At 42.2% G+C, this 11050-nt stretch overlaps 2 protein-coding genes across 9 annotated transcripts; one reads left to right on the top strand and one right to left on the bottom strand.

Annotated features, from left to right (window-relative positions):
• Positions 1–422: 422 nt before the first annotated feature.
• On the top strand, positions 423–3000 carry LOC115730081 (guanylate kinase 2-like; the record flags this gene model as incomplete). Its single annotated transcript, XM_030660666.1, has 9 exons — positions 423–458; positions 591–664; positions 749–878; positions 1007–1375; positions 1676–1797; positions 1872–2007; positions 2139–2184; positions 2283–2388; positions 2491–3000. Coding segments are annotated over 9 exons (1125 nt in total), but the record flags the coding sequence as incomplete, so codon positions are not given.
• Positions 3001–6191: 3191 nt separating this feature from the next.
• LOC115733515 (nuclear transcription factor Y subunit A-4-like) lies at positions 6192–10596 on the bottom strand. 8 transcript variants are annotated; one of them, XM_048286142.1, is made up of 7 exons: positions 10442–10596; positions 8594–8906; positions 7774–7815; positions 7700–7740; positions 7377–7448; positions 7023–7187; positions 6192–6880 (listed from the first exon to the last, which is right to left on the bottom strand). In XM_048286142.1, the coding sequence occupies exons 2-7, from the start codon at positions 8841–8843 to the stop codon at positions 6557–6559; spliced, it is 894 nt and encodes a 297-aa protein (XP_048142099.1). In that variant the 5' UTR covers positions 8844–8906; positions 10442–10596; the 3' UTR covers positions 6192–6556. The 8 variants fall into 8 exon arrangements, with proteins under 8 accessions (XP_048142099.1, XP_048142100.1, XP_048142095.1 ...); XM_048286143.1 differs by having other exon boundaries at positions 7774–7806; XM_048286138.1 differs by adding an exon at positions 9554–9734 and having other exon boundaries at positions 7700–7815; positions 10442–10591.
• Between the last annotated feature and the right edge of the window lie 454 nt (positions 10597–11050).

Here is an 11050-nt window from a genome sequence, read left to right as displayed (position 1 = left end):
GATACGATTTGTGAATTGCACGAGTCTTGTTGCTTCGGCGCGGTCTACATGATCTTCGAGGTTAATGCCATTGGCAGCTTTGTGTTTTGGTCCGTCCTTGATTGATGTTTTTGTCGGTGTTTTTCGTCGCTTTTTTTGCCAAAATTTTCTAGTTTCCCTGAAGCCTCATGTGCCGATGCTTGCATCAATGTTAGATCCAGGGAATACGGATGTTATCTGATATTTTCTCTCTCGGTGCCTTGTTGAGCAGGGTTCTTTGGAGTGAAGAATTAAGATTCTCAATGGTGAGCCTCTTTAGCTTAAATTTGCTTAACAGTTGGTAAGAAGAAGAGGAGTTTTTGGGAGCGTGCAATTTGATAATGTTTCTCGGTTCGATGATGTGATGTATTCTGCTTGATGGTTGTCAGGGAGGAGCTCCAGTTTTTGACAAGACTGACACCACCGTTGGGGATAAAACAGTATGATGCTATGATGCTCTGAGTTTATATTTCCCTAAAACTTTTCCCTGGAACCTACATTTGTTCGTATGATCAGTTGGCTTCCAAAGTGAGGATCTTTTTTACCGAATAAAAAATTTCTGGCCTTTTCAGTATGTTATCTCCGGATCTGATGGGGATTCAACATCTCTGGGCGTCCGAATATTTGATGAATCAACAGTACAATGGTGAGCTTCTAACTCCACCCGGGGAGTTGGGTAATCCTTACTTTAGTAACAGTCAAGATCGGTAATTGATGGTTAAGTTTATAGGGTTCATCCAGTTGTACTGGGAACTAAACCGAGAGCTTGCAAAGGCCATTCAGCGGTACTTCTGAATAAGGACCGCATATTGATTATTAAGAAGGGAGCAAGCCCAGATGATTGCACATGGTTCCTTGAGGTCTGCCTCTTGCTGCTTATTTGTTCTCTTAGCAGTTCCAGCCTAAAATCTAGTTCCTTGTTTGCAACTTTTATGGTAGTTGGATTCTCTTTCTGTCTTAAGATATTAATGCAACTGAACTCTTACAGCTGGATACCCAATATGTCCGGGATCAGAAGACAATGTGTGGTGGGAACACTGAGGTTGTCGCCTGGAGTAAGGGCATGAGAGGCAATGTTGAGAAGCCAGTTGTGATTAGTGGTCCTTCTGGTGTGGGCAAGGGCACCCTGATAGCTAAACTTATGAAGGAATATCCATCGTTGTTTGGGTTTTCTGTAAGCCATACGACCAGAGCTCCGAGAGGTATGGAGAAAGATGGGGTCCATTACCATTTCACAGAGAAAAGTGTCATGGAGAAAGAGATAAAAGATGGAAAGTTCCTTGAGCATGCATCAGTTCACGGAAATCTTTACGGGACTAGTGTTGAAGCAGTTGAAGTTGTAGCTGATGAGGGAAAGGTATAGGTTTCTGCAAATCCATGCTTAAAAATAGTTTGTAGCGAGCCAATCTGACAGCTATTTTTGACCAGTGCAGCCTCCCCTTGTTGAAGAAGAGATTTTCAACTCTTAATTTTTGTTTTTGTGGTATACGCAACATCTGATATTTTGTATTTGCCGAACTTGCTGTCTGTTGATTTGGGGTACCTTTTTTCTTTATGTTTGGAGTGATCAATCTATCTGCACAATTTTCCAGTCGAAGATTGTTATATTGAGATTTTTTGCCGGCTTTTAATCTGAAAATTTCATATGGCCTGTTAGAGATGCATCCTTGATATTGACGTTCAAGGGGCAAGATCCGTCCGGAGAAGTCCTCTGAAAGCTATTTTCATCTTTATTCGTCCACCCTCGATGGAGGACCTTGAAAAACGACTTTGGGCCAGGTTAGCATTTTAACATCAAGGCACTCATGTCCTTGTGCATTCAAAATATTGGTATAAATCCGCACGTTTAACAGGGGAACCGAAACTGAGGAACAAATTTCAAAGCGTCTTGAAAATGCTAAGGCAGAGCTTGAACAAGGAGAAACATCGGGCCTTTTCGACCATAGTTTGAAGAATGACAACCTTGAAGAATGTTATCAGAGACTCAAGGTGATTCTGCTGTTTTGTGTTTCATCACCCTTTTTTGGTTGTGCTGCGTAGATTTATGTTCGCTCAGGAAAATTGACAGACAACCTTGTGACGGTTTAGCATTCCTCTGTGGTGATTTTTCTCTTGAGTAGGAACACCTGGGACTTGATCGAAGTGTAGGAGCAGCCTCCAGACCAGGTGAAAACATCCTCGTGCAGCTTATATTTCGCAATTAACATCTATATGTGCTAGCTTGCTTTTGTAAATGAATTGAACATGTTCAAATCCTAATACAGTGTCTGGAGGGATTGATCTGCCCGTGGACCATTCAGTATCAAAATTGGATAATAAGATCATTATAGATTGTGGAACCCCAGAGTTGGAGAAGGCATCCAAAAATCTGTAAAATCGCTCTCTCTCTCTCTCTCTCTCTCTCTCTCTCTCATGCGTGCTTTTGAGTCTATTCTTGTACAGCATGAACTCTAACTTGTTGCGGTCTGGCAGGATTTTGGACGTCTCCTGCCTCAACGGCGGGGCACCTGGCCGTACAAGGGGGTTAGACTTGTATGCAATCGATTCATTTTCAGATGGGTTGAAAGAGGGCAGATAACCAAGTCAGTGCCTGCCATTCTCCTCAGCCCTTGCTACTAACTATGTCATAGCCCGAGGTTGACGAACATAAGAGCTTTACATTCATGGACAATTGCTGAGGCCGGATTTTCTAGATTCTTTGGGATTTTTAGAAGCATACTTTGTTTCTTGTGAGTGTCTGGAGAATTTTTATTTTCCGAAATGGGCATCAATGATTTCTAAGTTACACGGCATCTGGGTCATCTACAAGCGGTCCGATGATCCCTTTAGAAAGTTGATTGTTTTGGGAGGGAAAGATCTTGTGATAATGTTGGAAAGCAGGGCATTCTTTCTCTCAAATAGTAGTCAGCTGAGAAGCGACCTGAAGTGGTGATCCTCATAATCTTGATTCTTGACCTCTATATACTGTTGACTTTTGATTGACAGCGTGCATTTATGTAATCGTGTAGTGAATAGATTTAAGAAGATTTAGAAAAAGTGAGAGAGCTTGATAGTTCAAATTTTAAATTTGTGATATAAAGAGCGAGTGAAATGTAATATTTTGAACATTATTAGATGAAGAGTACAATTTCGACCAAAGATAGTGAAGAGTACAAGTCTTTATGTGTAGGTGAGAAGACAATTGGACTTCTTACAATTAATGTATATTACAATGTACTTAATTTAAAAAGTTGTGATCCTATGCAGTTACCAAGGATACATCTAACGTCCTCTCAAATTTGAGTTTGGAGAAAAGATCAAGAAAATGCCTAGTAGATGTGTCTTAATGAGGACATTATCAGTCTCTTCGGCAGACGAATTGGAGAAAAGTCGAATAGTGCCATGAAGAATGTGTTATTGGATGAAATCATGAAATAATAGTGTATTTCGATGTGTTTGTTGCGATAACAAGAAACATCATCATATGCTATTTGGATAGCACTTTAGTTGTTGCAATAATGACTGTTACGCTATTATGATGCACTCCCATATCTTCTAGTTTTCTTTGCAACCATAACAACTTCGATATCTTACCAACAAGATCTTCATATTTTGCTTCTATGCTTGAGCGAGTAACAATAGTCCATTTTTTGTTACGCAATGAGATATGTGAGTTACCTAAAAATTAAACAATAGCCCCCGGTGGGAGCGACGATCTTGAAGGTCCGTATCCCGGTCAACATTAGATTAAGCACTCAACTTCAATGTCAAATGAGTAGAAAAGTGAATGCCATAGAACAATGTACCGTTAATGTAGAGAAGAATTCAAAAACCTGCCGCAAAATGAATTGTATGAGGCGCGGTCATGTGCTGCCTAACAATGTGAGCAGCATAGACAAAATCATGTCAAGTAACACGGAGGCATATATGACTGCCAATTAGTTGTCGGTAAAATGTAGGATTTGATAGAGAAGTTTCATCTTTGGCATCGAATTGGGCATTTGTCGCAATAGGGGTTGTAGCGACCTTGTTGTGGGTGAGTCCGGCTCGAGAAAGGAGATTGGTGGCATAATTTGCTTGAAAAAGATAATAATAAGAGAAATCTGAATTAACCTCCAAGCCCAAAAAGTAGCTAGTCGCTCAACATTTTTTCAAACTGTCAAGTGTTCAAATACTAGTATGATCATCGCCAGTAATAATCATGTTGTCTACATAAGAGAGCAATGTGATATACCCACAGAATGTGCACCAAACAAAAAGAACATGGCCATAGGGACTGAATTTCAAGCCAAGAAATTTCATGATTGAGCTAATCTTGTAATACCATGCAGGAAGAGCCTGTTTCAGGCTTTAGAATGCTCAACATAATGGACACACTTCGTTGGAAGGATGAGTGTATCCAACACACACACACGTAACTACTATATTCGGAAACGAGACAAATGTAACGGTGCATTTGTTTCACTAAAAATTTCATCTTCAAGGAAAAAAGTTAGTTTTCATTTGTTTAGAATTTTTTTTTTTTGGTCAAAACATTTGTTTGGAAGTTTAGGAAGAAAGATTTCCTTCTTGCCAAAAGGGAAAGTCAATTTTCCCATAATCTAAGCCTATTGTTTTCAATTTATGGAAAACTTTTTTCATAAATTGATTAGCTCTCTATCATCTAAACACCGGAAAGTCGGACTCTGAAAAATATTCCTCTAACCTAAAGGACCCAAAGTCTAATTGTCTTCTCACACTATATGTAGCATACTTGTACCCTTCATTTGGTAGTACACATAATATTGCATTTCTCTCTTTCATCATAAATCTCAACATGATATTGAAAACAGGTTCGGACCCAATTTATTTCTCGTGTGTCTCCACACCATTCATCAAATTACACGTATCGTTCCTAATTGACTTACACGCGAGAGGGGGCGTCGTTTGACGAGGGGATGCTGGAATGGCGTTTGCCAAGTTATGTTACCTCTCTCTCTCTCTCTCTCTCTCATATATATATATATATATATATATATGAGTTAGAAGTCTTTGGATTGCATTGACGCAAAGATAGTACGGTCGGTCTGATCTTGTGGTCGTCGGAGCCAGATTGGATTTGCCGAATTGGCTTTATGTGAACCAAGAAAAGTCCAACCTGACGTCATCGAGCCCAAATGACCGTGGAGCTCTCAAATTTCCGGTCAACACGCAGCCGTCCGCCTCACGATGTGTAGCGTGGAGCATGTCCTGTTTGGAATATTTACGTTCAACGCCCTCTTGACATGAGATTTGCTCGTCTCAAAGAGTAACCAAAGATCGGAAACACCGGTGGTCTTATCGGAACTTTATACATCCATTCGCCCTCAATCCCAACTCGAGCGTGTCGATGGGAACGAGACCCTAAAGCTCGTTTCAATCCATGTCTCGATACACAATTCCTCGTCCAGCTTATCGATCGCTACTTAGAACAATTTCTAGCGGCTTGCGACCCAGCATGTCATGCGGCTACTTAGCGAGCAACGGGTTGTTAATGCGGTTTTCGGTTGGGAAGAGAGCAGGTGGGCGATCCCTTTTGGCTCTTTGAAGAAGAGGGTGCAACTTTACTGAGCCATGAGGCTTAGAGCTCAACGAATCTGATCGGATTCGGCCAACTGCTTTCGGTGATTAGAACTGGGAAGCTTCTTAGAATCGACAAAGACAAGTTCAAATTGGAGTCTGCCAACCAGAAAAGTATGGTGCGAGTGGGGACAGACAGGCCTCGCCGGCCAAGTGGGTCTCTACGTCGGGATGTGATTGTGATGAACCTTCCAGCTTTCATGTCTGGTGAAGGGACCACCTCTTCACTTCCCAACCCTTCGGCGCATAATAGATGATCACGCAAGCGAGAGCGATTCGGTTCGATTCAGTGGTGAACCGAGAATGATTTGCAGGCTCACCGTCGGTCTATTTGAGGCGCGAAACCTGTTTCACGGGCTCCCTTGTGCGAGTTGATCTGTTGGGTCTTCACCTCAACTCATACACGAGACATTGGTTAGACCAACGAGTAATCGTACGGGCAACATATGATTGATCAGTCGAATCCATGAACTCGGGAGCCATCCGAAGACGAAAAGAGGGCGCGAGTTACAATGTTAGTCCGGTATAACCATCTGTACATATGTCGGAAGTCCAAGGTGACAAAGAAGATGTTAATATGATCACAAGAGCGATTAACGATAAACATTACGGCTTCTTTTCTCACAAGACTACTCTTTACATTGGAGTCAAGCCGATAGGCAATGATGCAGCAGTCACTCACGAGAACGTTGCGAAAATCCAGTGCGAGCACTTCATTCACTAGGCCGGGGTGGAATGCTGCTATCGACTGCTACAAAGCGTGAAAGAAAAGAAAGGTTGAAACTCAGATTCTTTTTTCTTTCCCCACTATCTTGGAATAGTGAACCTGATTACACAGAGCTGTGCCATCATGTCCCCCTTTCCCATGGTTGCTGCTGCAAGAGGCTGTTCAGAGCTGTTTCCCGCCGCAATCTACTTCAGCGCATCATCTGGGTGGACACCGGCACGAAGGCGAGTGAAGTCATCTGTGGTTCGGGAAACGGGTGATGCAGTTGCCGCTATGGTTTGCCCACGCATGAAGCGCATTTCGAGCATGAGGCAGATTTTCTTTGCTAAGGGGACTGGTCAGCGGGTCTCGGTTCAAAGATATGAATGAAGGTGCCAGTTTGGAGCTTGACGGATTGGATTCATCAGTTGAACCAGTTCTCCTAGAATCGCTGCCGATGCTACCTTCAGGAGTCGGATCGGTTGCGGCATTTTCTAGCTTCTTGGAATTTAAAAAGCGGCCTCCACAGCCTCTTGCTCTTCTCATAGCGTGCAGATGCCGGGACTCGTGGAGATAGGGCTGGGGGACAAGCCAAGACAAGGCAAGCGAAAGGGTTCTTACATGGAAGTATGCAAATGCTGGGAGGTTTTGGATGTACAATGTTGTTTAGGGTGATGAAGATTCTATTCGATTAGATCAAGGGATATGGTAGAGAGATTACCTTCCTCGCTCTAAGCAACTTCCGCTCCACCTCCGCCTTGGCTCGCGACTGCCTTCGCCTCAGGATACCATGGTACTGCTTGGCATTCACATAAACAGGTTCCTCCGCCAGTCCGAAGGGCAACACCAATCTCAGGGAGTTTGGCCCGAGATACTGAGAATGTGCCTGCGCATAGTGCAAATCGTCAAAGTCATCAGTAATCCTCTATCTGGTGTACACCCTCTATGCCACCGGCTAAAATAAGGTTGTTCTTGACGGTATCATGCCGTTCATGCTCGTTTTCAGGGTCTCAATAGTAGGCTAAGAAAGAACGAAGCTAAATATTCTCAACAGCTGGCAAGAGTGAGCACGTACCAATATCTGAGGTCCATATGCCGGCGTAACTCCATCATGGTATTGCTCAGAATATTCATATGATCCACATGCCTGCATGGAATTTTCTTATTAGAAACGGGGGCTCCCTTTCATAACTATTTCCAGAACATCCCTTATGTCATGTCCGGCGACTTGTTCCCGCTAGAAAAAGCCTGTTGAAGTGCTCAATCGATAGGAACGAAGATTGCGGTACGTGCGACTAACCGTTCATGAATCTGACACCGTGGGAGGCGCGTAATCGCCACACCACTACTCACACAGACATACAAGATGGATTTGTGAGAAAGAGAGAGAGAGATTACAATCGAGTGGCAAACTGGCTGGGACAGCGGTGTAGCATTGTCTGTCGATGTCGGTAGCAGAATTGAGACACCATCCGTTGAATGTCTCTGCTCTTGTCTATAGACTCCTGCCATCGCTGCCCATGTAAATTACAAAAGTTCATACCATCAGGAAGATAGCAACATTCCTTTTACTCATACTTGAAAAGCTAATATATAGTTGCAGAACCTCAAAGCCATAAGACAACCACATACTCAAGTACCAAGCATTTGGAGAACTCAAATTGAAGCAACACATTCCAACCGAAGCGAACTAATTTCACGAGCTTTAGGTTGATGCGCACTAGCTATCTGGAAAACTTGCAAAAAACTCTAGGAGATTGTAGTTTGCACTAATATGTAACCAACCAAATCCTATGAAGAAGGCAAACAAAAACCAAAACAATATACGAATAAATTCGTTGCGAGACCTGTACAAACATACTTTCATGCCATATTCCTCACTCTTAAGAGTTCATGCCATATTCCTCACTCTTAAGAGTAAAAGACAAGATTTTTAACATAGTCTAGGCAAAGATTTTAAATCCCATCTTTCCAGGCCTGTATGAAAACAGGAAATTAGGCACAGGGAAATAGTTCTAAAGTCTCAGCATCTAGACATTGCACTTGTATAGCATTCGGCGGTTTAGCTAATGCATGTGCACATACTTGAAGTCGAATCTTAAACACGGCATAGATTTCCATGCAACAATGAACTTTCTCCTTCAATAACTTGGCATATGAGAAAAGACAACATGAACAGTCAAAACCTTAAAAAAAAACTTATGTGCTTGACTTTATGACTTGTCCAATGAATTACCATATGTGTAGGAGTTCAAGGGCCATATTCATTTTCTTCAAACACAGTGACATTACCTGATTGGGACACCTCTGCAGGGTGCCTATGTTGGTTAGCATCGTTAACCTCTGGAGCACCTGTTGACGTTAATTCGGTAATTTTAGTCCCTAAACCGATGTCTGAATTTTTTCCTGTCGGCGGATCATCCAAGCCTTTCAACATATCCAAGAAGGTAGCCTGATGCCTCGTATGGGAATAGAACGGATGCGAGCTGCCTCCATTTGCATTAGGATCTACTTCCAGTTTGTTATTCATGTTCCTTCTCATCTCGCTTTCTTATCTCAACTCGAGTACAAGCGACCGGAAGAAGAGTGTTCACGGCAATAGTTCCTGCGGAGATGTGGGAAAAGTTTAGGTTTACAGAATTACTGATTCCAATGCAAGAATAAAATCTGCAATCCATGAGAAGCTCGTGCAACGTCCTCTAAGCTGGTTAAACAATTCAAATTCATACTGACTTGGTGTTTGGATTGATTTGTAGGTCTAGGTGGGTCGGCGGCCCTGATGGGAGTTCCCTCTATAATCTGAAACTAACACCGGAGAGGAGGGTCGCAGCATTTCAATTCTCTGAATCTCCTCACTTGGATCCCTAGAAAATTCGGTTTTGTATGCTTTGCCTCAAGGTGCTAAGCCAACCTCTGGTGAGAGGATGTAATTTCCCAAATCAAGAACTCGAAAACTTTATAAAGTACATCATCTCCAATCCTACTAGTGAAAAAAATTCACAATGCGGAGCCGATGATACCCTCAATTATAAACGCTAATGACTCCCAAAACCAAAGATAGTATTGCTAAATGAAAACATAAATCAAATGCCGTTGCTAAAACACCGAAAATGAATCATATCATATTTCTCCCCTTAAAGACATCAAAAAGAATAAGAATGTTACTTGTGTTATCTGATTAGAAGTGCAAAAAATGCATGGAACACAACAGAACTTTAATTTTATCGCGCTGTTAAGAGACGAACTAATTACTTGCAAATGCGATCTTCTTAAAGAGGTAATTGTTTCACCTGATATCCATTTGAGCTGCAAACACAGAACCTCAGGACCTCTAAACCGAAAACATAGTTCTTAAAGAGTTGAAGAAGATTTTCTGCTAGATACATAAACATGTAGCATCGAATAGCTAAGAACACTTCACGTCCGATTCCCCCTAGTCATTCAGGCCAGACCAAGTTAATGTTTGTATTCGATTCCACACGACTAACAGTCTTACTTAGCGACCAAAACCGCGATATACATGAAAATTTCAAGTTGATCGACTTCGGATAGCAATTACTCGCTCTGATCTAAATAAACACCAAACCTCATAAGCAATTCGTCCGAAAAAACAGGTCAGAGACGAATCAAATTCAGGCGATCGAATTATTGCCTCAAATGAATTTCTCGTTCAAGCCATGGCATTGAAAATAAAGGAAAACTTCCTCGAAATATGTCCATAACAAGCATTTAAGAAAGCAATATCCGGTTAAATCCTCGTAGACATATGCAGACACGCATACACATAATACTTCTCCCACCAGTAAAAACGCTGAACAAAAGCCAAAAAACATGAAGCACATGCTACGCAATATGCATGCAAGAACGTGTACACGGACCTAATCATACGCCTCGCAACTTTAATTCAAGCTTCGATCATTCATGGACGACGCAGAAAGGACCCAAAAAAACCAGCAGAGAGACGACCTTGAGGGACAAAATGGAGGCCGGAGCTAACTAAATCGCCGCGGAAAGTTCTTGAACTTCCTCCATACATACGTACATACATCCATACTCGTATGAACTCCACAAGAAGGCAAAAAGAACCAGAAAAGAAGAAGAAAAAAGGCCCGAGAAGAGGGAAACTCGGCAGAGTCTTACTTCTCCGACTCAGAACTACGACCAGCGAGAGAACCCAGAGAGCTTCTCCTTCTACTGGGGAGGACGACGGCTCGATCCCCCAGCCTGCCGTTGATTCCGCCTGATATATGGAGACCAAGAGGAGTGGGGAGTAGTACTAGTATCCTAGCACTGAAGAGGGACAATAGACCAAAAATGGGGAAAATATTCAATCATTTTCCGCGAATAAATTTAACAGGGGAAATTTAAAAAAAAAAAAAAGAAAAAAAAAAAGACGTTGAAAAGTAAAATTCGGATTTGAGGATCTTTTAACGGACAGGTGGAAGTGCCCGTACAACCTAAGTTGGGCCGTGTAATGACGTCAGCGTCCGTTTGCTTCCCCCAAGGGACCACATTCGACCTGGCCATTTTTGTCGAACGGATGACGTCATTATTAGATAAAGTAAAATTTGCGCACTTTTATGAGAACGAAAGTATGGGCCGAGCACGGTTCCAGGATAAGCTTCGGAGTTTAAAGCATGGGGAAATGATCTTAAAACAAATCTTTGTATTTTTCATTTTTGCTTGATCCAGCGATACCGGTGTCCAATGATGCATGCATGATTTGGATTGAATTTCAATTTTCGGCAA

Source organism: Rhodamnia argentea, chromosome 10 (assembly GCF_020921035.1).
Source record: "Rhodamnia argentea isolate NSW1041297 chromosome 10, ASM2092103v1, whole genome shotgun sequence".
NCBI lineage: Eukaryota > Viridiplantae > Streptophyta > Magnoliopsida > Myrtales > Myrtaceae > Rhodamnia > Rhodamnia argentea.
Note: the sequence above shows the minus strand (reverse complement) of the source record. Positions and strands in the feature narration are given on the sequence as shown.

What these genes read in the sequence shown, in the direction of transcription:
- LOC115733515 (XM_030664172.2), bottom strand. Translation starts at nt 8,843, where the DNA reads ATGAGAAGGAACATGAATAACAAACTGGAAGTAGATCCTAATGCAAAT. An exon ending in TGCAGAGGTGTCCCAATCAG is followed by an intron (nt 7,816 to 8,593) that starts GTAATGTCACTG and finishes TTACATGGGCAG; the next exon opens with CGATGGCAGGAGTCTATAGA. An exon ending in CATATGGACCTCAGATATTG is followed by an intron (nt 7,188 to 7,376) that starts GTACGTGCTCAC and finishes CACTATGCGCAG; the next exon opens with GCACATTCTCAGTATCTCGG.